The sequence below is a fragment of the Sminthopsis crassicaudata genome, chromosome 4 (genome assembly GCF_048593235.1).
Source record: "Sminthopsis crassicaudata isolate SCR6 chromosome 4, ASM4859323v1, whole genome shotgun sequence".
NCBI classification, from domain to species: Eukaryota; Metazoa; Chordata; class Mammalia; order Dasyuromorphia; family Dasyuridae; genus Sminthopsis; species Sminthopsis crassicaudata.
In genome coordinates, this window is record NC_133620.1 from 275,617,673 (window position 1) to 275,642,088 (window position 24,416).

Here is a 24,416-nt window from a genome sequence, read left to right on the forward strand (position 1 = left end):
AGCAGCAGCCCTGAAGTCAGGAGGACCTGAGTTCAAATTTGATTTCACTTAACACTTCCTAGCTGTGTGACCTTGGACATGTCACTTAACCCCAATTGCCTTGCTTTCCCCCCCCAAAAAAAAAAATAAATAGAAGCTTATGATCATGTAGAATGGAGGAACTCAGCTTTCTACTTCAGTTGCAAGTATTTTCAGTTTCCAGTCACTTACTAGGTGACATTTGGTTGGCTATTGAATAAGCACTGGGTATACATAAAAAAGGCCAAATCCTTCTTAGTCCTTCACTGATACGGCCAACAGGACAACATTCTGCAAGCCTGGGTAAAGAAAGAGGCCTCAGGCCTCCCCACTTGGCTATTGCCCTGTGGCCTGTGAATCTGCTGCTACTTCTGTCCCTGTCCTGTTTATTCTTTCTTTCCTCCTCTTTAGTGAATAGGTGTTAGAAATGGAACAAAACTAAGACCTTGTGAGTTTTGAAAGGTCAGTAGAGCCTCTAGGGGGGTCCAGGGACCTGGTGCCCCCAAACAGCTCTGAGGAGAGACCTGCTTGACCAGGCCCAGGGTTGAATCAGTGATGAGCGTTCTACCAGCAAGGGAGTGACTACACTCATTGGCCACATTGAGAAGTAAACTTGGTAAAATGATTGCAGCATTTTGACCCTATTCCCTCATGAAAACAAGGTAATAGAAGGGAAAATATATGCCTCATGATTCAGGGGATGCTTTTGTATTTTGGTTTTTGCAATTAATATCACTTTGTAAAAGTTAGTTTATATGAATTGGCTAATTGCTATTGAAGAGGAAGCAAGTGATCAAATTAATACTTGGGCATCATTAATCAATGGTATTGATATTGAGGAGGTATTAATTGGCATTGGCAATTGATATTGGGGAGTGCACATTGGACTGAGGGCTCAAACCAAAAACACTGGAAAGATACCTCCAACTATTCACAAGAACCCCCCCCCAAACAATGAAGAGATGTAGTTAGCTGTTCTTTGGGCACCCTACTTACAACTGGGAGAAGGATAAAGACCCCTAATAGTCATGTGGCTACACACCATCTCCTATTCAAAAATCAGAATAAAGTCAAATTCTTTAAATTGTACAAGGTTAGATCTTAATGGTTCCATGAAGCCTCTCTTGGTCTTAGCCCTCAAAAATTACCCCCTGCCTCCCCTAACTACCTACAGGACTTATTTGCATTCCAAATTATTCACGATGACATGATCATCATGATCAAATCAAATCAACTCTGCATTGTTATTTATCTTTTAATATATTTCTGTCCTGTTTCATGATTTCATATCACCAAAAGCAGACCTTTTTAGCATCAATATTCTCCCAATGATATTGCATGACTTTAAGTCATAGATTCCCACAGTATAAAAGGAATCATGATCATAAATGACTCAAAGGACAATGAAAAGGTGGGTAGTGGGCAAAATCCAGCTATCACATGTCATCACCGAGAACTTATACAGAGACAATGGTATAGAAGATATCACCAAAGATATAGAAGAACATAAAAAGAAGTGAGGGGATAGGGGAGGGGGATGTTGGTCAATCAAGACAGAATGAGGAGTGGACATCCAGGGAATTGTACTGACATCCCTCAGAAAGACTAGGTGCGTGGGAGAAAAGCTCTATAGGGAATTTATAGAAAGAGTCAAAGATTCTTTTGATACGCATACATGCATGTATATATATGCATATCCATTTATTTATAATTACATGTTAAGTTGTAAACAGTTTTACTGTAGAGACCACTTATATTTAATTTACATTATATCTCAATGGATTGTGTCTAATATTTCTTTTTGTATACCCATTGCTTAGCACATTCTACATATTCTACATATAGTAAGTGCTTAATATAAGGCAAGTGGGGCTGTGAGAGCTTAACTAGTAGAAAAGCTGAGCACTGTAGAATGGAGATCATGCTGAAGAAGACTTTTGAGTGTCCCTTGGGCAACAAAGAACAACCAAATAAGTGAACAACAAAACAAAATGCTTTGTAAACCCTAATGTACTATATAATGTGAGTTACTCTTGGAATGACAATTATGAAGTAGACCATTAACACACATGGTGTGAACACTTCTATTCAGTTTCAGAATAAATTGGGAGAGGAGGAGGAGGACAAAGTATTCAACACTTAACCTCTCTGGGCTTTGCCTTGTAAAATGAAAATATTGGACTCGATGACTTCTAAGATCTAGAACCAGGATCTCACAATCCTGACAAATGAGTTTGTTTTGGTTGATGCACAAGCCAACTGAATGCAGAGAGAAATGATGAGTGATGGACAGTTAGTAGATTACAGTTCATCAGTAATCTACCATTGGATAATCCAAATAAAGACAATAAGATTAGTAGTATAAAAGGAGCATGATAACCACTACTGAGCAGTAGGAAATTTCTTTGGTGGCAAAAGTATCCAAAGCTTTGCTAGCTTTGGGAACTAAGCTGAAATATTTGCCCCCTTCTCTTATTCCAGTCATCTTCCTATCATTCCTCCCATTACTCAATCACTGGAAAACCACTACCTTTATGACTCCAAATTCTCATAAAGATCTGATACATCTCTAGAAGAGAAGGGAAATATGGTCCTTATTCAGTTAGCTTTTAGACAGCCCTTATCCCTTTTTTTCCACTGCTTGTCTGATTTCCTGTGGCCTGATTTCATGTTCTTTCATGAGACTCAGAAAAATATCTGCCATAAGACTTCCTCTTCCACTGGGAATGCCAGAGGCTGAGAGGGAAACTAAGCCTCTGCTACCCTCTCCAACAATAGCTAGGCATTTAGCAGGCCTAACAAGTTGGGCCCTACTTTATGTCGGGAAATTTTTGAAACTATAAAAAGGACAAGTACTCTACACAAGTTAGCACTTGTATGGCACTTTAAGGTTAAAGAAAAAAAAATTTTTGTGAGGCAGATGTTATTATTTTACAGATAAGTAGCCTGAAAGAGTAGTTAAGTAATTTTCCAGATTCTAATAATAGGATTTGAACTCTACTCCTGAATCCTAGTTCAGTTCAGTACTCTATTCATTGTACCACCTAGTGGCCTCTAGAAAAAAAAAAAAGAATTTGATCATTCATCTACAAAATAATTGTCTTTTTTTTTTTTAAGTCCAACTCTTCTTGATCCCATTTGGGATTTTCTTGGCAAAAATACTGTAGTTGTTTGCCATTTCCAGATAAGGAAACTGAGGCAAATAAGATTAAGTAACTTGCCCAGGGTCCACAGTTAGTAATTGTCTGATGCTTGATTTGAACTCATGACAAAGTGTCTTTCCAACTCTAGACCTGGTGCTCTGCACTACCTAGCTCCTTGCCTACATATTACAGTGGTATCCATGAAATATTAAGACACCTATAAGAAGGTCCCCAGTATGTTGGATAGGTGCTCTATGGAGAAATTACAAATTTATAAGGGTAAGACTCTTACAGGACTAAAAGCAAGGATGGGTGGCAATCTACATCAGTAAAGAGAAATGTCCATATCAATGACATTAATTCATTAAAGAATAATAGTAAAACTAGTATTTATATAATAAGTAATAAACATATGGATTTTATTGCCCATAGAGGGCATTCAGATCCAAAGTACTCAGATTTTATTAAACATTAATTAATAATTCTATGTTGGAATATTAAAAAGTTAGGAATACTTAATAATCTATTAAGATCTGAGGATGTTATGAAGCAAACACACACACTTCCTCAATTTCTCCATCAGAAACAAGATCTTGGACCAGACAGGTCCAGACAGGACACTAGTTTCACTCAAGGTGACTGTACCTCTATACCTTTAGGAATATCATTTTCCAGGGAGTCCATAAAATCCAAGGAAGGGTCCAAGTCAGCTTTCTCTAGCAGGCTTTTGTTCTTCAATTCCACAGGCTCCACAAAATGGAAGTAGGAACTGAGCTTCTTAGAATCTGCCAGAGTCAATCCTGAGAGGAGGCAGGTGGAGATTGTCAATCAGAATAAAACCCCTCACAGTGCTAGGATTTATAGGAATAAGAGGCAGGATTGTGAAAAGACCTCAGTCAAGGCCTACAAGGAAGGAGTGAGTCAAGTCTACTGTCATCACAACCTTGTCCATACCCTAATGTTCTACCTCCTGGCACAAAGAGTAACTGCAGCACTCTGGGTATAGGGAATGGGGCTATAACTAAGTGTTCCATGACAATCTAGTGCCAAAGAGAAGGAGTGAAGAAGAACAAGCTTGGAATCAAGGCCATGGAAATTAGGCCAGGTAAGGAAAAGACTCAGGATCCAGGGCAACAGTATCTGTTGTGATATTAATGGGATATTAATAAATTTCCCATTCTAGAAACAAGATATTGTTTCTAGAATAATGGGTTGTACAACAATTAGTTGTACAAAACTTCATAAAGCATTACCACGAAGCAATGTCCAGGGGATCAATCACTGATCTTTCCCTAAGGAAATAAGTAAAGAATTATAGATTATTCCCATGAATATATCATATTGTATCCTTGAGACTTTAAACATATACCTCCCCCCTTAAGCCTTCTCTCAAGATAAAAGCAGCAAAGGCCTCTTTGGGAGAGGATATGAGGAACTTACCTTCAAAGGTCCTATTGACATGGACAGGTCCAAAGGGAGTCTTAAAGAGGGCTCCACGAGGCATGATTGCCACTGCCTTGTCAATTTGGTCAATGACCGACACCAGGCGAGATTCCTCCTTGATTTGGATCTAAAGAAATACATGAAGAGTCCTTAGCTCCTCTCTTACATCTCCTCACAAATAGATATCCTAGGCTAGAATGTAAAGTAATTAGAGATAGACTGGCCCGAAATCAGATACAAAAACTGTGGATACAAGGATATCCTTCATAGGATAAGGACCTAGGAAAAAAAATCCGACTATGTGAGCCCCCTTCCCACCTCTCATAATATTTGTATATCAAGCCTAGATCAGCAACTAAGAATCAAGTATTAGGAACAGCAATAGAAATGTATCAGGGAAAAGGCTGTAGGCAGAGGGCAGATGACATTAAGCAGCCTGCACGGTTGGTGTGGAAAAAAGGAGGTCATGTATTGTCATCAGGCAGCCAGCCTGTTTTATGGATGCTGTCTGGGAAGCGATAGTCAAAAAGGATGTTTATGGAAATTGTATCTTCAGGCTTCCAAACTCTTGGTTTTCATCTCTGCTGGCACCAAGTCTCCAAGTGTATTTGATATCTCCCTCCTTTGCCCCCCTCCCCCACTTTCAAGTTCTGACTGTCTCCTTCCTAAAGTAGGTTATAATTCAACTCAACAAACATTTATTAATTGCTATTATGTTCTAGGTTGGGGGGGAAAAAGACAAAGGACAAACAGTGTCTCTCCTCAAGGCCCTTAAATTCTAATAGAGAGATGTGACATTGGCTTTCTGCAAAGTAAGGAATGCTGGGGGACAGAGAAAAGATACTGAAGGAAGGCTACAAGGTGGAGGTAGCCCCTGAGCTGAGCCTTAAAGCAGAGAAGAGTCTAAAAGACGGAGATGGTCTCTCTTCTCTTCCCTCTCAACACTCTCTCACTTGGTGATCACATCAACATCTCTATATAGATAAATCTTGCATTTATATCTAGCTCTAGTCTCTCTCCTGTGTCCAGGCTACCTATTAAACATCTCAGACTAGATATCCTCTTCATGATCATATTCATGATCTTGTCATTATTTTTGACTCCTCTTTCCTTGACTTTACATAGCCAATTATTTTGCCAAATGCCATTTCTATCTCTATGTCTTTCTAATCTGTCTCCTCTCTGCTCACACAGCTACCACCCTAATTAAAATCCTCATCATCTCTTACCTGGACTCCTAAAACCTCCTATATGGTCTCCTTGTTCAAGTCTTCTCTGATCTTATCTCCACACTACTACCAAAAATGATTTTCTGGAAGTACGGTCTGCCCATGTTGCCTCCCTATTCAATAAAATCCATTAACACCCTATTATCTCACAGATAAAATAGAAGCTCCTTTGTTTAACTTTTAAAGTCTTTTATAATCTGGTTCTAACTCAACTTTCAAACCTAATGATACATGATCCCCTATCTCTTCAGGATACAGTCTAGCCAAAATGGCTATTTTATTGTTCATTGCATATAACATTCTATTTTCCATCTATATACATTTGTAAACACCTGGAATGTTCTTCCACAACCCCTCTTCTTAAAAATCTCTTAGTTCCTTCAAAACTCTCATCTTCTACATGAAACCTTTCCTCCCATGTAGTATGTGTATACTACATAAGATATATATACAACATACATATACCCTATACTATACCCACACAATATGCTAATTTATGTACATGTTGTCTATCCAACCTGAAGGTAGGGACTGCTTCATTGTTTTGTCTTTATAAATTCTCAGGGCCTACCTAGATCAATTTCTATAACATAGCAGGCACTTAATAAATGCTTATTGGTTGATTGAATGGTCATCTGAGAACTGAAGGGACCCTGGAGACTATTTAGTCCAATTTCCTTATTTCACAGTTAAAAGAACTGATACCCAGAGAAACTGGGACTTGTTATATATCATAAAGTAAAGCAGTGATTCAGATCCAAACCAGGTCATACTAAATCTAGTGTTATTCTTACTGTGCCACAGAAGTCTTTTCTAATACCAACCACCTCTCAATATGTAACCCCAGCACTTTGGTTCAAAATCCATTTGTAATTGTTTCATATTTTTTAATTAGACTTTTCCTAGGCATGTTCTGTCACTGAACAAAATGGACATTCAATCCATGATAATCACATTTTAACACCATTTGGGGTTGAATACAAGCCTCATAGATGGAGAATCTATTGTTTTTTGTCTTGACTGATAACCAGTCAAGGCACTTAGATCTCAGTACTAACCAGATTGGGCTAGGTTTGACCTTGTATTAAGGAAATGGGAAGCGTAGGAAGAGGGAGGTGCTATGGGGCCATGATCTACTGGCTATCTCTTTAGAACAATAACATATGAACATGGGTATTATGGCATTATCAGATTTGGGGGCCTTGATTTGGAAGCTTTTTTAAAAAACAGTAGTTTCAGAGGCCTGGTTATGGAAGATTTAGGCCTGATTATTATGGGAGAATGGGCTGACCAGAAGGAAGAAGCCCAGAAGGATGGATATTTACACAGTAGAGGGAGTGTTGGGCTACCATTTTGGAGAAATAACTATTTATTCTATAGGAAGAAAGATGAGTCAGAGGGTGAGGGGGACAGCAAGTCATGAATTGCCCATTATTCCCAATTTAGTGGTGAGAATCCCATCAATCCCATTCTCTTCATTCACATAGCTACCACCCAGCATAGGTTCTTAGTACCTCTAACTGCCTAGACCATTGTAAAAGCCTACTATTAAGTAGCCTCTCATCATTCAGTCTCTCCCACAATTTATCCTCTGCAATTGATATTACCAAACACAGATCTGACCATATCCCTTAATTTATTCCCTGTTGTCTCTAGAATAACAAACAGACGCCTCTGTTTGGTATTTAAAGTCCTTCACAATCTGGCTCCAACCTATCTCTTTTATTACAAGATTCTCCTCCAAACATTCTCCCATCCAGACAAACTGTCCTATTTGCTACTTTCCATCTCTAGGATATTCTATCTCAGTGCCTCAGACAACCTCCCTTTGATAGAATGCATGTCCTCCTCACTTCCACCTTTAGGAATCTAGCTTTCTTCAAAGTCAAACTGGAATACAACCTCCTAAACAGTTCGTATCCTTGATTCATCCCCCAATCCCCAAGCTGCTAGTATCTTAAATTGCTTCCTATTTAGTTTGTAGATATCTATATATGTACACGTTTGCCTCTAGTGGCCAGTCCTAGTAAGTTCCTTACACACGCAGCATGATGGTATAATTGTTATCCTTTGTTCTTAAAGAGGACCAAAATGACATCACTAGGTCAGGGTCAAGGTACAATGTGGCCAACTGTAGTGGATCAGACCAATACGAGTTCAAAAGACTCTGCCACAGGTTGGCAAAAATAATCCATGTGAACATTTGGAATGACAATGTCTCCAAGTTTGTGCATCTCCTCTTTCTTTTGAACCACTGAAATTCTGCTTTGCCCTCTTTGATGAGGGCATGCCATGCTCAGCAGTCCTGTGCCGCTGTCTCCCATGTGGCACAATCAATTCTAGAGTTCTACAGAGAGACCACCTCTTGTATCCTTTCCTCTGACTTCATGGGAGCACTTGTCTTTTCTGAGTTCTTTTAGGCAAAAATATTTTTACCTTAGAACAACATGGCCAGCCCATCAGGGTTGCACTCTCTGTAGCAGTTGGGAATGTTTGACAATAAGAGCCTCGGTGTCTGGTACCTTTTCCTCCCAGGAGATCTTCAGAATCTTCCCAAGACAATTCACATGGAAGCGATTCAGTTTCCTGGCATGGTGCTGGTAGATTGTCCAGATTTCACAGGCACACAACAATGAGATCAGCACAATGGTTCTGTAAACCTTCAGGTTTGGTAGGAACATGACTACCTCTTCTTTCCCACATTTTCCTTCAGAGCCTTCCTAACACTGAGCTAACTCTAAATGGATGAATAATGATATGCTGTAACCAGGATTCCTCTGCCTTCAACACACAAATACATTAGTCTCATAGAAGAGGCTTGCCCTTCAATGGGGGCTCTACAGAGTGTTTCATCTGTCCCAAATGAAAAGTATTGCCTGGAAAAAAATCCGTATTTAAGACTTTCCTGAAACTCTAATCTAGATATGGGGATAGAGTTGGGCAGTTGTTTGGGAAAAAATGAGACAAAAGATGTGAGAACCATATAGAAGAAGGGGTTTTTGAGAGCCATAGATAGATACAGAAAAATTGAGTAAGGGGAGATAACAGAGGTTGTGTGGAACAGTGCTACCATGACATCCCCACATCCCGATGTCTTTATGAAGTCCAATAATCCCAAAATTAAAGTTACAGTATTCAGCAAATTCTGGTCTGTTCAGCGGTTTGGAAAATCTCCATGTTAATGAGATCATACTGAAAGGAGGCTGGAGAAACTGATGATCCCTAGACTTTCTGAGGGAAAATGTCTGTAGAAAAACGTCTTGAGTTTTCCACAGAATTTTCTATCCCATCCACCACTTGGGGAAAGGTAGAAGACTACATCTACTTGTTAACTGAGGCAGGTGGTGACTGGACTATTTGTTTCCTTGTTATTTTTTCTCCCTCCCTCTTTCCCTCCCTCTCTTCCTTCTTTCCCTTTTTCTTCATTTTTCCTTCCTGTTTATATTTTATTTTTACCATATTTTCCATATTCTCTTCCTCTTTCTACTCCTTCCCTACTCAATGGAGGGCAAGAGATATGGTAACTCCCCCTCCCTCCATTAAATGCTTTTGCAATTAAATTATTGGATTTTACATATTATGGAAATTGAGACTGTTATATTGGATGGGGGCTAGAGCCATAATTTTTGATAAATGATTATTCCACCACCCCTCAAACCATCACATTCAACCTAGAGAAAGAAGCAGAGCCATAGTTTTCAGAGACTTCAGGAGACCAGTCATTGAAATAGCTTAAATAGTGTTATCTGAATGGTAATGATGGGGGTGAACCCTGAAACTGTGTCCCCTTTAATCTGTAAAAGAAGGGTGACTCGGGGTCTCAGGCTCTCCCCTGGGAAAAGCACACCTTTCCCAGACAATGCCCTCCCCAAGTTAAGTGGCTTCATTCAATCAGAGATCTTGGTCAAATTACCTTCTATTGAAACTGAGATCTTTTGGGGATGACCCAGATCCCCTTCAGGGAATTCCCAGACTCTGGGGAAAAGCCTTCAAAATGATTTTATTCAATTGGAGATTTCTGTCTGATGGTGCTTTATTGATTAGCCCAGACAGCTCCCAGCCTCAGGCCAACATTTGCCCATATAACCAGGGGTCTGTTGGCAGATATTCCTCATTAGGAATTTGCCCATTAAGAAAGCCTCCTTCTTAGTGAAAACTAAAAATCCTTTTTTTCCACAGATTTCAGGTTTAAATCTGGTTGGACCTGCACCAACCACAAGGGATTCCCCACTTCAATTCTCACATCTATCAATAATGTAGCAGAAGTCTTGGAGTGGATGCTAACTGTGGGGGGAAGGGAAGTCTACCTTGTAGAAACAGTCTCCTCTCATCTGGCCTTTTGCTTGTTTCCAACTCACCATCACTTCATCTTCATATGTCTTTTCTCCTTCAGTTGTACGCTGCATCTCAATGTGCTCATATTCATGTGAAGGGTCCCCTATGAAGCGACCCTTCACCACAGATGTTTGGGTGACCATCTCTTCTGTTGCTGGTGGCAGGAGGCTCCATTCCATGCAGTTCAAACTGGCAATAATATCCACATTCAGAAATTTAGGTTCCAAGAACAACCCAAAGATAACACTTTACAGAACACTTTTCTCACAACAGTTTTAAGTGCACGTATTCTCCTCATTTTTACATAGGAAGCTGATGCTACAACTAGGGTAACACAGTGAGTGGCAAAACCAGGACTTTCATGTATTTCTAACTTCAAGTACAGACTTTGTCCCATCACACCACAGTGTTCTCATAGTTCTGAGTCTGAGACACTTCAAGATCTTCAGAAACTCTCCCTAAACCTTCCCTCCCACCCTGAACATGGCTAAAGTAAAAATGCATTTTGCATGAATATATGAAATATGATACCATATTTGAATATATGTGATGGTATCATATCTCTTGCCCTCTATAGAGTAGGGAAGGGTGGAAAGAGGAAGAGAATATATGGAACTGAAAATAAAAATAAAATATAAACAAGGAAGAAAAAAGAAAGGAAAAATGAATAAAAAGGGAAGGAACAAAGGAATAAAGGAATGAAGAAAGGAAGTATTGTGCTACAGTTCTCTATTATCCTGACTCAGTTTCCCTAATTATCCCGACTCAGTTTTCCTAAATTGTCCTGCCTTGGTTTCTCTAATTTTTCTGCCTCGGTTTATAATTGTTCTGCTCAACCACCCTTCCTTCCTAATCATGATGATCCAGATAACGAGAAAGATCTTCTACCTTAGGCATCATCAGAATGTTGGGTGCCTCTCCCCATTCTGTAATCCCAATTTTCAGATATCCCTCATACCCCCCTCACCCTGTCAGAACCGGATTGTTAGTCCTGTGTTCCTGCTCTCAGCACCCGGACTCCATCCCTGCCTCAGTCTACCCCCTGAGTCTGAGCCACATGTATATATGTCATTGAAAACTCACATTGTTTACTGGATTCTTGGAGACGATAGTCAAATTCAGCCCTGGGACCAAACCATGGATCCATTTGGTTCCAGTAAATCTCTCCCTTTCAAATAAAATATTAATTACTCTCTAATCTATCTTGCCTCAGTTTCTCCAGCATTACATTTTGGAGGTTCCATCGAGATAATAGAAAATGAGAGCAGAATTAGAGAATAGGGACCTCGGGTCTCTGCCTTAGGCCTCAGGAGTGGCTAGAGGTCTGGGTTCTTGGCCTGGAGAGGCTGGCTCTCTGGAGATTTTTTCCCAGAGTCTCTGGGAGGGAGAGCAGTTTTCAGCCACAACTCTGCCTGACACCTAATAGTGGATACTCCATTTTGGCCATGGGAGAGTAAGTCTAGATGTCTTAGGACACATCTGATCTATATGTTCTATTAGCTTGTCTGACAGGGGTCACGTGCCTCTAATTAGGTAAAGAATGTAGCAAAAAGGATCTGACTTTTCTGAAGGCTCCAACTCTGGCCAAAGTTGGAACTTAGGAAAAGTCCACTGGAAATAATGGCCACATGGGGCCAGAGGGAGAGAAAGAACATAGGCTGTTTAGTGAAATTCATTATTTGAAATGTGATAACAAAAGCAGTTTTATATTATTGGGAATTTAAAACTGTATTTAGTTTAATTTGGAGTTTGTTACCTATATTATAACATTGTAAGTTATGCTTTAAATCCAGCTCTGCTAGATATGTGGGTTTTAGGAATCATTAGCTATTCCCTATATTATGAATCTTAAGTTTGGAGGTGGAGTGGGGGAAAGACGTCCATGTGGAATCCTTTTTCCCTCCCCCCCCACTAAGTGTGTTCCAGCTGCTTTCCGCAGAGGCTTAGTTTTGGCACATGATTTCAAGACATAGACCCATTTTTAAGTTAATTGACTGAATATTTGTTTCTTTTTATATATAATGGTTTCCTTTGTTGAGGAAAATGGTCATAAATATGATCTATAATTTGGTAGGGCTATTTCTAAAAGTTTAATTGATATTTTAAGAATCTTTCAGATTCTTTTGTGTGGAATTGGGTATTCTATATAAGTTTAATTGATTGTATCCTGAGATTATGCCCATCATTTAAAAGGCTTCTGAAAATAAGTTTGTCTTTGTCCTTTTGAAAATGTTTCTGCTAACTATGTCCACAGACCTAACTCACAGGAACTGTCCATCTCAAACTGGATTCTTTGGCTGAGATGCCCCAACTACAGAGGACCTGACATGCTAGCAATAGGGAACCTTTTGTAATGCTGATTAACTCTGGAGTTATCAGGGAGAGACTGGTCCTTGCCATTAAGTCCTTACATTTTTTGTTTTATTTTGGTTTATTTGCTTCACATAGGGTTGGTCAAAATGATGGTGCTAAGACCTGTCTAGAGGAAAGTAATTTAATGATTTGAATATTCAGAAGAAAGAGAGTGTGGAATGTTGTGCCACAGTTCTCTTTTATTATCCCTAACAGGACCACACCCCTCTTTTGGGATTTCCCTACTAGGAACTTTATCTCTCTGCCAGGATTCCTCTGCTAGACCTTTACTTCTCTGTCAAGACCTTGTCACTAAGGAAGTCAGTCTTCCTAGCAAAGGCTGGCTTCTCAGTTCCAACAATAAACCTCTTTTGACAGTCTAACTTTTCGGGTTTGTAAATTCATTTACGAAGGACCTGTGCTGACCAGAAGGGGTTCTCACAACTCTCTGCCCTGCACCAAACCTTATCAAACTGATAAGTGAGTGAAGCAAACAGAACCAAAAAAATATCGTACATAGGAACAGCAAGATTGTTTGATGATAAACTGTGATAGTTTTGGCTCTTCTCGGCAATTTCAGTGATCCAATTTTGGACAGAAAATGCCATGCGAATTCAGAGAGGGAAATATGGAGACTGAATGCAGAATGAAGCATACTATTTTCACTTTTTTTTCTTATTTTTTTTTCTTTCACGGTTTTTCCCTTTTGTTCCAATTTTTCTTTTCCCAACATGACCCATTTGGAAATATGTAATGTGTGATGATGAGAGCCATCTACACCTAGAGAGAGGATTGTGGGAACTGAGTGTGGACCACAACATCACATTTTCACGCTTTTTGTTGTTATTTGCATTTTGTTTTCTTTCTGGTCTGATTTTTCTTGTGCAACAAGATAATTGTATAAATACGTATATATATATATATATATATATACATATATATATATATTGGATATAACATATATCAGAAGGGAGAGGATGGGGGGAAACAGGGGAAAATTTGGACCACAAAGTTTTTCAGGGTCTGAAAAATTATCCATGCATATCTTTTGAAAATTAAAATTTTGAGATTTGAAATTTTGAAAATTAAAAAGAAAATGTCTTAATTTTTAAAAAAATTTTATGGTTCTACAATGTAGTCCACTCCATCCCAACTCCGTTATACATTATCCACCGTACCCTACTGCAGCTGCAGAGTATTTGTCTCTTCCCTCGTTCCTGGCTCTGACCCACACTTCCCTCCCCAGGGCTGCATCCCCTTCTCCCTAGCATCCACACTTCCCTAAGCACCTCTCCCCTCAGCACCTAATTCTTCCCGCTTCTAGATTTCATCTCCCTCTTCCCATTCACTCCCCTCCCTACCCTTTTTCGGACCATATCCAACTAAAGGCAGAGTTCTTTATTTTTCCTCTTCTCAGGACGTTCCTCAGGCAACCTCTCCTTCCAGGTCCTTCCTGGGTCCCACCCTTGCTAGTCTCGTTGCACATATGGCTCAGAGGCAGCAGGTGGCAGTAGATAGAAAGCTGGGCCTGGAGTCGAGAGCCGAGTTTAAATCTGACCTCAGACACTTACTAGCTAGCTGGGTGACGTTAGGCAATTCACTTAGCCTTCAGTTTCCCATCTGGAAAATGGGGGAAATAATAGCGCTTACCTTGCAGTGTTGTTGTGAGGACCAGAGGTGATAAATGTAAATACAAAGTGCTTAGAACAGTGCCTGGCGCAAAGTAGACCTTTAATAAATGCTTTCCACGCCCTCCTGTTGGCTCCGCCCTTATCCTTCCCTGGTCCCGCCTTCTCGTTGAATTTCATTCTTTTGGTCCCGCCCCCTGGGGAAACCCCATCTCCTAGGTCTTGCCCTCCCTTCGCAAGGCCACGCCCACGCCCCCCTCCGGGCCTTTCCCACTTCCCTGTCTAGGTTCCACCTCCTCCAGACTCTTTTCGATCCGTTCCTTGGCCCCGCCTCTAGGAGAGGTTTCCTCCCTAGCCCCGCCTTCTCCTGTCTCCTAGTCCCGCCCCCTACCTGTACAGGCTTTTGCGCTCCCCAAGCTGGTCTTCGCCCAAGCCCTGCGCGATGTAATAGTCTGCGGCTAAGCCGAGGATCCGGCCCCAGAACAGCACCCGGTTGTAGCGGTAATCACGCTTCACGAGAAGCAGGGACGTGAGCAGGGAGGCCCGACGGTCGGGGCTTAACCCTTGCCCGCTGCCTGATGCCAGCTCCAAGGAGAGAAGTAGGCTTTCAGAATCCATCGCGGCGACTAACAACCAGCCCGTTAACAGGAGATGTTACCTCGGAGACCGCGAAACTCCGCCCCGCGACACAGGAAGTCCAGGTCCCCAGCGATGGGAGCACACCCCAGCCTCGGTTGCCCCTAGCAACGCGTGGGGCGGAGCTTCCACAGTGGTCTAGGACACGATGCTATTATTCTCCCCCATCTCTCCAGCTCCTACTTTAGATGTTGCGCAGGGATGTCAGAGTGAAGGGTTGAGCATGTCTATTAATTTGAACAAAGTTTCCTAATACTTTCTACTTAGCTCCCCATTTAGGCACAAGAGGAGGGGCATGAAGGTGGAAATTAAAAAGCCCCAGCTATGCCAAAAATTAGCTAGGTAGACCGGGACAAGTCATTCAAAACTCGCTCAATTCCTTCTGGGTCCATCATTTTGAGACTGAAATTGGCTCCTCCGAGCCAGGCAGGCCTTTCCAGAGGCCTCCCTTTTTATGAAACAGCAACCTCATATTGCTACAGTGTGTTATACTTTTCAAGATTTTTTGATAGCCTTCTTTCATCTTTTTTCACCTAAGGCTCATTATTTTGTTTTGCCATTCTTAGGAGTTTGAGACTTATTTTAAATCAGGACCCCACTTCTCACTGATTTCTGGCCTAAAGTGTCTTAATATTTGTTAAATAAGGGAGTGGAATTAACGACTCAGAAGTTATTTAGAAAAGTGTGACCACAATGGTCAGGGGACTGGTGACATGTCATACAGGGTTCAATTGAAGCAACCAGGATATATTTAGTTTAGAGAAGACAGAAGAGAAACATGGTACCTGCCTTTCTTTGGAGAGCTGTCATCGAGAAGGATTATGTTTGTTCTACATGGCTTCAGAGGGTCAACAGGAGGAAGGCTATCCCATATATATTTTGACTTGACATAATATTCAAAAGTGAAAAGGAATGCCTCTCAAATCACTATTGATCAGAGAAATGCAAATTAAGACAACTCTGAGGTACCACTACACACCTGTCAGATTGGCTAAGATGACAGGAACAAATAATGATGAATGTTGGAGGGGATGTGGGAAAACTGGGACACTGATGCATTGTTGGTGGAGTTGTGAAAGAATCCAACCATTCTGGAGAGCAATCTGGAACTATGCTCAAAAAGTTGTCAAACTGTGCATACCCTTTGATCCTGCAGTGCTACTACTGGGCTTATATCCCAAAGAAATACTAAAGAAGGGAAAGGGACCTGTTTGTGCCAAAATGTTTGTGGCAGCTCTTTTTGTTGTAGCTAGAAACTGGAAGATGAATGGATGCCCATCAATTGGAGAATGGTTGGGTAAATTGTGGTATATGAAGGTTATGGAATATTATTGCTCTGTAAGAAATGACCAGCAGGAGGAATACAGAGAGGCTTGGAGAGACTTACATCAACTGATGCTGAGTGAAATGAACAAAACCAGGAGATCACTATACATTTCAATAACTATATGTATGAGAATGTATTCTGATGGAAGTGGATATCTTCAACATAGAGAAGATCTAATTCAGTTCCAGTTGATCAATGATGGACAGAATCAGCTACACCCAGAAAAGGTACACTGGGAAATGAATGTAAACTGTTAGCATTTTTTGTTTTTCTTCCCAGGTTATTTTTACCTTCCGAATCCAATTCTTCCTTTGCAACAACAACAACAACAACAACAACAACAACAACAAATTCACTTCTGCACATATATATTGTACCTAGGATATAGTATAACATGTTTAACATGTATGGGACTACCTGCCATTTAGGGGAGGAGGTGGAGGGAAGGAGGGGAAAATTCAGAACAGAAGGGAGTACAAGGGATAATGTTGCATATGTACTGTCAAAAAATGTTATAATTATAAAATTAATTTTTAAAAATTAAAAAAAAGGAATGCCTCTGAAGGCGATGAGTCTCCCCTTTTAAGCATGTCTTAATTGCTTTTCCATGACTTGGACAAAAAAAATGCCATTTCCTCCTCACAAGGAGGTGACAGATGGACCTAGGGTACAGACTGAGACATATTTTTTTTTGGCCATGTCCTATGAAAGATTTTGTTTTATTTGACTATGCACATTTGTTACAGGAATTGTATTTTCCTTTTTTCTCTTCAATGGCAGGTGAAGGAGAGAGATGGTAAGGAAAAAAGGTGTTTTTTATTCACTGGAAAAAAAACAAACCTTAAACATAGAAATAAATAAAACCAACAATTTGGACAAAATGGCTTCTCCGGTCCATTCCACTTTCTAGACAAGCAAGGACGGACAAATAACTGTCAAAAGAACTGGGCAGGGTTCCTTTGGCATTCTAGGAGATTCTTAGGCCATAAAGTTCCCTATATTATCAATCATCATTTTTTTTCTTTTTAATAGTTTAAAAATTTTTTCCAAATACATGCAAAGATAGTTTTCAATATTCACTTTTGCAAAACTTGTGGTCTAAATTTTTCTCTCTCTCTTCTCTCTCTCAAGACAGTAAGCAATCTGATATAGGTCAAATATGTGCAAGTCCTCCAAACTTATTTCCATATTCATGATGCTGCACACACACAAAAATTAGATCAAAAGGAAAAACAAGAAAACAACAACAAAAGATGAAAATACTGTGCTTTGATCCATACATTTAATTTCCATAGTTCTTTCTCTGGATTTGGATGGCACTTTCTATCACAAGTCTATTGGAATTGCCTTGAATCACCTAATTGTTAGAAAAGAGTCAAGTCCATCATAGTTGGATCATCATCACATAATTTCTTGCTATTGGATATAATGTTCTTTTGGTTCTGCTGGTTTTCTTGCTTCACTTAGCATCAATTCATGTAAGTCTTTCCAGGCTTTTCTGAAATCAACCTGTTCATCATTTCTTATAGAACAATAATATTCCATTACATTCATATACCATAACTTATTCAATTATTCTCCAACTGATGGGCGTCCATTCAGTTTCCAGTTCATTGCCACTACAAAAAGAGTTATTACAAACATTTGTGCACATGTGGGTCATTTTTCCTTTTATGATTTCTTTGGGATATAGGCCCAGGAGAGACACTGCTGGATCAAAGGGTATGAACAGTTTGATAGACTTTTGGACATAGTTCCAAATCGCTCTCCAGAATGGCTGGATCCGTTCACAACTCCACCAACAATGCATCAGTGTTCCAGTTTTCCCACATCCCCTCCAACATTCATCATTATCTTTTCCTGTCATCTTAGCCAATCTAAGAGCTATGAAGTGGTACCTCAGAGTTGTTTTAATTTGCATTTCTTTGATCAATAGTGTCAATCATTTTTAAAGGGATTTTTGATCCTAGTTTCTTCTGAGGGAAAGGTTTATGAAATTTTTGTGATCCAAGTACTCTTTGCCAAGCCAAACAGAGCCAGGTAATGGCATATAAAGACAAACATCATGTGTCTTCTATACCAATATAGTTTAAACTCTGTTGTCTATTCTATTACAATAAGACAAACATCGTGTGTCTTCTATACCAATATAGTTTAAACTCTGTTGTCTATTCTATTACAATGTAAGAAAAGCCCTTTTATTCTAGTTCTATAGGGCAGGAAATACAGCCTCTATTCATTAATAAAGGCACATTCTCTAAAAGATAGATAGCTGAAAATGTGGATGCACAGGATACCATTTCTGACCAAAAAGCATGAGGAAAAAAATCCATTTTTCTTTAAAAAAAAAAAAAAAAAAAAAAAAAGCTTTTTATTTTCAAAACATATGCATAGTTTTCAACATTACCCCTTACAAAATCCTGTTTTCCAAATTTTTTTTCCTCCTTTCCTCCCACCCCTTAAAAATATGGGAATCTTCTTGTAGGGATCTACTTGCCCTAGATGGCAAGTAATCCAATCATCTCTTTTAATATAAAGCATGAGGTTCCCTCTGAATAAGGGAGAATAAGCCCTGCTCACTCATGAAAAAGTCACACCACTGTGTTATTAAAAAAGGGCGGAAACCCAATGTGGATCAAGATGTCCACTTCCTCATGGATGAGACATGGGAGTACTGCTGACTAGGATGCAGCCAAGTTATGAGAGCTGCTGCCCTTCTCGTTCTGGACAATAGGTGGCGACAAGAAACCAGTTACACCCTGTTGGCTTTGATAATGGACAAGTCAGAATGACCAAGACACTGAATTTGAAAGAAAAGAAAATGCTAAGATTTCTAAGAGCAATACTGCCACCTGGGGTGGGGCGAAAGCGCCAAAGTCATATGTGTCTAAGCATCCCCTTCATGAGGGGGGCTGGACAAAACCAGACAAAGCACATTTCACTCTGGGGAGCTAATCCCACAGGGCAAAGAACCTCACTCATCCAAACCTCCCTCCGGTTTGTTCTTTTCTTTCTCATTAGTTTACAATAGGCTGCATTAATAGTCCCCTGACAACTGTTTACAAGATCTGCCAGGGTATACATGTGAGTTCAAAGGGAACAAGCTCAGTCCTGGGGTTAATGAAATTCTCTCTTCTACCTGGGTCTTATTAGCTGTCTCACACTCCATGTTTTGTGAAAGTCCTCTGGCATAGGGAAGTCTCTGAAGGAGGATGCGGGGTTCCCTTACTGACCCTTCCTTTATACTTCTGGGTTCTGCTCCATCAGTATAGATGCAGCTTTGTCAATAGGTTAAGTCCTTGTCCAGGTACCTAATTTATGACTAAGAAAAAGTCCATGGGCCAAACAGAGGTGGTCCAGGAAAACAGGTCTGGTTCTGAATGCCAAGAATAATATGTAAAACAATGGGAGTCAGTTCAATGCAAAGCTTTATTACCAGGAATGGAGAAAGGAAAGAGGAGGGAAGAAAAGGAGACCCAATATATAACTAATAAAAGAGAATATAACTCATGTAAGGACGGTACCTTTTGGGGGAGCAAAGAAACATGGGTCAATTCAACAAAAAGGGTCTTGCAGGAAGGGATCGTCCTCCTGCTAAAAGGAGAGTATATTCTCAAAAATGCTCTTTGAAAGTAAGGTTCTTGTATTATAATTTTGGAAAACCCCCCTTGGAGCTAATAAAATTGTATATCAGGAGTCAGGGCAAACTATTATTTGGGGGGTTTACCAGGAAGAACAAAACAAGCACATGGTAGACAAAATATCATTTGGAGTATTTATCAGGGAGAAAAACAAGCTGGACAAAATATTATTTGGGGAACAGAATTATAACAAGCTTCAAAATATAGTCAGTATTTTTGAATAAACTCTATAAGCTTACAGCCTTCCTTAAGGGGAAACTGTCATGGTGATTTCACAATCACCAAGCCTAATCATATGGCACTCCATAGCAATATCTGCATTTGTCCTCCCTACAACAGCTAGGTTATAGTAGTATATTTTCCCTCTGGTAAATGTGACTCTTGCTTAACTGAACCAAGATTAAAGAATCTTGCCAATGGCAAGAAAAGGCAACTTGGTATATTGGGCAGATAAGTTAGGTGAGAGACCTGATTCAAATCCCTACTCTGCCACTGATAACCAGCTCAGAGATCTCAAATTGTCAAGTATAGCTGTCAAGACAGACTGACTGACTCTCATCCCTCTCTCTCTCTCTCCTTCTTCCTCTCCTCTCTTCCTGGTCTCTCCTCCCTCTCCATTGTTATCCTTCAACTTGGCTCCTATTTGGGAGGAAAATAGAGTGGTATAGTAAAATGAGTACTTGAGTGAGTCAACAGACTGGAATTTAAGTCCCAGATCTGCCACTAAGACTTGTTTCCTCATTTATAAAACAAATGGCCTGTTTTATTTTCTAAGATCCCTTCAAGTTCTAAATCTGTGCTGCAGCATTTGAGCTGATTTTCCTAACCTTGAGAAGGAATTTCTTTTTTTTTTTTTTTTAATTATTTTTTTTTTAATTTTTTATTTTATTTTATAATTATAACATTTTTTGACAGTACATATGCATGGGTAATTTTTTACAACATTATCCCTTGCACTTACTTCTATTCAGATTTTTTCCCTTCCTCCCCCAACCCCCTCCCCCAGATGGCAAGCAGTCTTATATATGTTAAATATATTACAGTATAATTTAGATACAATATATGTGTGTAGAACCGAATTTTTTGTTGCACAGGAAGAATTGGATTCAGAAGGTAAAAATAACAGTTTACATTCATTTCCCAGTGTTCCTTTTCTGGATGTAGCTGGTTCTGTCCATCATTAATCAATTGGAATTGGATTAGCTCTTCTCTATGTTGAAGAAATCCACTTCCATCAGCATACATCCTCGTACAGTATCATTGTTGAAGTGTATAATGATCTTCTGGTTCTGCTCGTTTCACTCAGCATCAGTTGATGTAAGTCTCTCCAAGCCTCTCTGTATTTCTCCTGTTGGTCATTTCTTATAGAATAATAATATTCCATAACATTCATATACCATAGTTTACCCAACCATTCTCCAATTGATGGACATCCATTCATCTTCCAGCTTCTAGCCACTATGAAAAGGGCTGCCACAAACATTTTGGCACATACAGGACCCTTTCCCTCTTGAGAAGGAATTTCACCAGGAGCCCTCCCAACTCTACAGTGAATTCACAGAAACTAAAAGTAGCTTCTCTAGCCATGGCCCCTCCCCCCCAAAATGAAGGGAGCTATGGAACTAGATAAAATCTAATTCATCTTCCTATTCTAGAATAGATTCTAATACTGAGACAATTCAATAAGCATTTATATTAAGCACATAATATGTGCATTTTTCTGCTATGGAGTTGGTTCTGGGTAGGAGGCAATATTGAAAATGAGAAAAGTCATAGGAATCACAGAATTGTAAGAGTTGGAGGAGACTTTGGAGGCAATTCCTACCATAATGCAAAAAGTGCTCAGTCTGCCTCTATTGAAACATCTATAAGGAGGAACCCACTACTTTCTGAGGCCAACCATTTTCAAGACTGGATACTTCTAATTTTAAAAACAGGCTGACTGCATCACAGAAAATAGCCCAACAGATAGCAGCAAGAAGCAGCAGGATCAAATACAAGAAAAGGTTCCCACTAGGGCAGCTATAAGAGCATTAATTGCCCCAATTTTATAACATTTCTTTTGAATATCCCTTCTCTGAGTAACAGTGTAATTTTTGGAGAGTGTGCTTCTTTGTACATAAGAGGTATTTTCCTTATTTATCTTGTCAAGCTGTTTAATTGTCCTTTGTTTTGAACTATGTCCTCATGCTGGTCCGTTAAAAGAGAAATATTGGCTAGGGTCTGTGAACTGTCCCTCTGAATGTATAGTAACCAAAGCATGTTTTGTACAGGGACTTACTTTTAGGATGTTAACATATGAGAGGGAACAAAGCCACTTAAGAACTTTGGAAACTTTATTTTTGTAAGCACTTTGCAAATCTTAAAGCACTGTATATGTTGGTAATTAAATTATTAATATACCACCAACATACCTGAATTAATTATAAGATAGGCTGAATTTCTAGATGCTAATTAAATCCACAACTTTAAAATGTCAAGTCTTTTATGTTTAAAATTACTCCCAGGGGCCGGAATTAAGCAAAACATCTCTGATCTGGACCATGACCAACCAATTATTAGTCAAGAAATCATACCCAAGTAACCAATCAGTCCTTGTGACTCACTATGGATGACAAAAGAAAAAATTAAAACACTTAAGCCTAATTAAAATGATCACTGTGCCCTTTAAGACCCTATCTCAAAAATGTATCCAGAGATGAATGGATGTCCATCAATTGGAGAATGGTTGGGTAAATTATGGTATATGAAGGTTATGGAATATTATTGCTCTGTAAGAAATGACCAGCAGGAGGAATACAGAGAGGCTTGGAGAGACTTACATCAACTGATGCTGAGTGAAATGAGCAGAACCAGAAGATCGCTGTACACTTCAATGCTGTATGAAGATGTATTCTGATGGAAGTGGATATCTTCAACATAAAGAAGATCCAACTCACTTCCAGTTGATCAATGATGGACAGAAACAACTACACCCAGAGAAGGAACACTGGGAAGTGAATGTAAATTGTTAGCACTACTGTCTATCTACCCAGGTTACTTATACCTTCGGAATCTAATACTTAATGTGCAACAAGAAAATGGTATTTACACACATATATTGTATCTAGGTTATATTGTAACATATGTAAAATGTATGGGATTGCCTGTCATGGGGGGAGGGCGTGGAGGGAGGGGATAATTTGGAAAAATGAATACAAGGGATAATATTATAAAAAAAAATTACTCATGCATATATACTGTGGGAAAAAAATTCTAAATAAAATTTTTAAAAATGTATCCAGAATGAGTTTGAGGGTAGGAATTGTATATTAACAATACCATTAATAGCAGCTTACAGTTATAGTGTTTTTAAAGTTGCAGTGCGCTGAGGTGTGGCACAGGGCAATGAAAGAAAACAAAAATTTATCCATTCAAAAGAATTGCTGTTCTCTTCACTGGGGTGATTACAAACATATTTCAATGAAGCTATCCTCTGGCTCAATGTATCTCTTTTGGAATCTCCATCAATTCTGCATATCCATAGCCTTCTGAACCTCCTAACTGGTAGCAAGCCTTCTTTCTTCAAAGATTGATTCAATTTGTAGAAAGAGCCAAAAATCAAGCAGAGAAAACTTAGGTAAATTAGGTGGGTAATGAGGAACTTAAGGTTCTACTGGAGAATCCTACAGGTAAACAGATAAGAACATACAAAACAATTTGAGAAAAGAGAGAACAGTAACTGGGGAAGTTTAGGAGAGATTTTTGACTGGTGATGAAATAGAACAAAGCAATGGAAATTAAGTATCCTTAAAGGCATATGTGAAGGAGTGCATTTCAGATATGGATAGGTTGTGCAAAAGAAAGGAGATGCCATACTGAACTGGGGAATAGCAGGTAGGTCAGTTTAGCTGTTATTGAGGGTAGATAATGGAGAATAATGAGGGTAATGGCTACTAAGCTCAAAACTGCCTGAAGCCAGATTGAAGGACTCTCAGTGCAAAGCAGCCTAGTTTGTTATTTTGTAGTAGAGGCAATAAAAGCCATTGAAGATTCCTGAGCAGGCAAATGACATGGTCAGACTTGTGCTTTAAGATGATATTAGAAATGATATGGAGGATGGATTAGAGACAGACTGGGCAGATGAATTAGATGACCACTGAAATCATCCAAAACTGGAACTAATGTGGTATCTCTATGGATTTTGAAGAGGTGTTACAGAAGTACAATTAAAGGCCTTGAGGGAGTAAGAAGGTGTGAAGAGGGGCAGCTAGGTGGGCAGTGGATAGAGCCCCAGCCCTGAATTCAGGAGGACCAGAGTTCAAATCTGATCTCAGACACTTAACACTTCCTAGCTGTGTGACCCTGGGCAAGTCACTTAACCCCAGCCTCAGAAAATTAAAAAAAAAAAAAAAAAAAAAGATGTGAAGATTTTAAGGTTAAACTTTGAGAGGTGGCAAATCAAGATGGCTGAAAGGATGGTAGTGCCCTCAGTAAAAATACATAGCTACAAATCATTTCAGTTTTGTACAACTATTCATGACCCCATTTGGGGTGGTCTTGACAAAGATACTGGAGTGGTTTGCCATTTCCTTCTCCAGTTCATTTTACAGATAAGGAAATTGAGGGCTTACAGGTTAGGTTACTTGGCCAGGGTCATACAATTTTAAGTGTTTAAGTCTGGA

The 24,416-nt window shown here is 39.5% G+C and overlaps 1 protein-coding gene across 2 annotated transcripts in view; it reads right to left on the reverse strand.

The window, feature by feature from the left end:
* The window catches only part of RSPH9 (radial spoke head component 9), a 24,745-nt gene extending 9,856 nt beyond the window's left edge, over positions 1 to 14,889 (reverse strand). The window contains exons 1-4 of one of the 2 annotated variants that reach the window (XM_074310798.1): positions 14,540 to 14,889; positions 10,192 to 10,357; positions 4,602 to 4,731; positions 3,815 to 3,961 (exon numbers count right to left, since the gene is read on the reverse strand). In XM_074310798.1, the coding sequence (XP_074166899.1) occupies positions 3,815 to 3,961; positions 4,602 to 4,731; positions 10,192 to 10,357; positions 14,540 to 14,766 (670 nt within the window). In that variant the 5' untranslated portion in view covers positions 14,767 to 14,889. Of the gene's footprint in view, positions 1 to 3,806; positions 3,962 to 4,601; positions 4,732 to 10,191; positions 10,358 to 14,539 lie in introns of both variants that reach the window. The other variant, XM_074310799.1, reaches the window with a different exon arrangement.
* Positions 14,890 to 24,416: the final 9,527 nt, after the last annotated feature.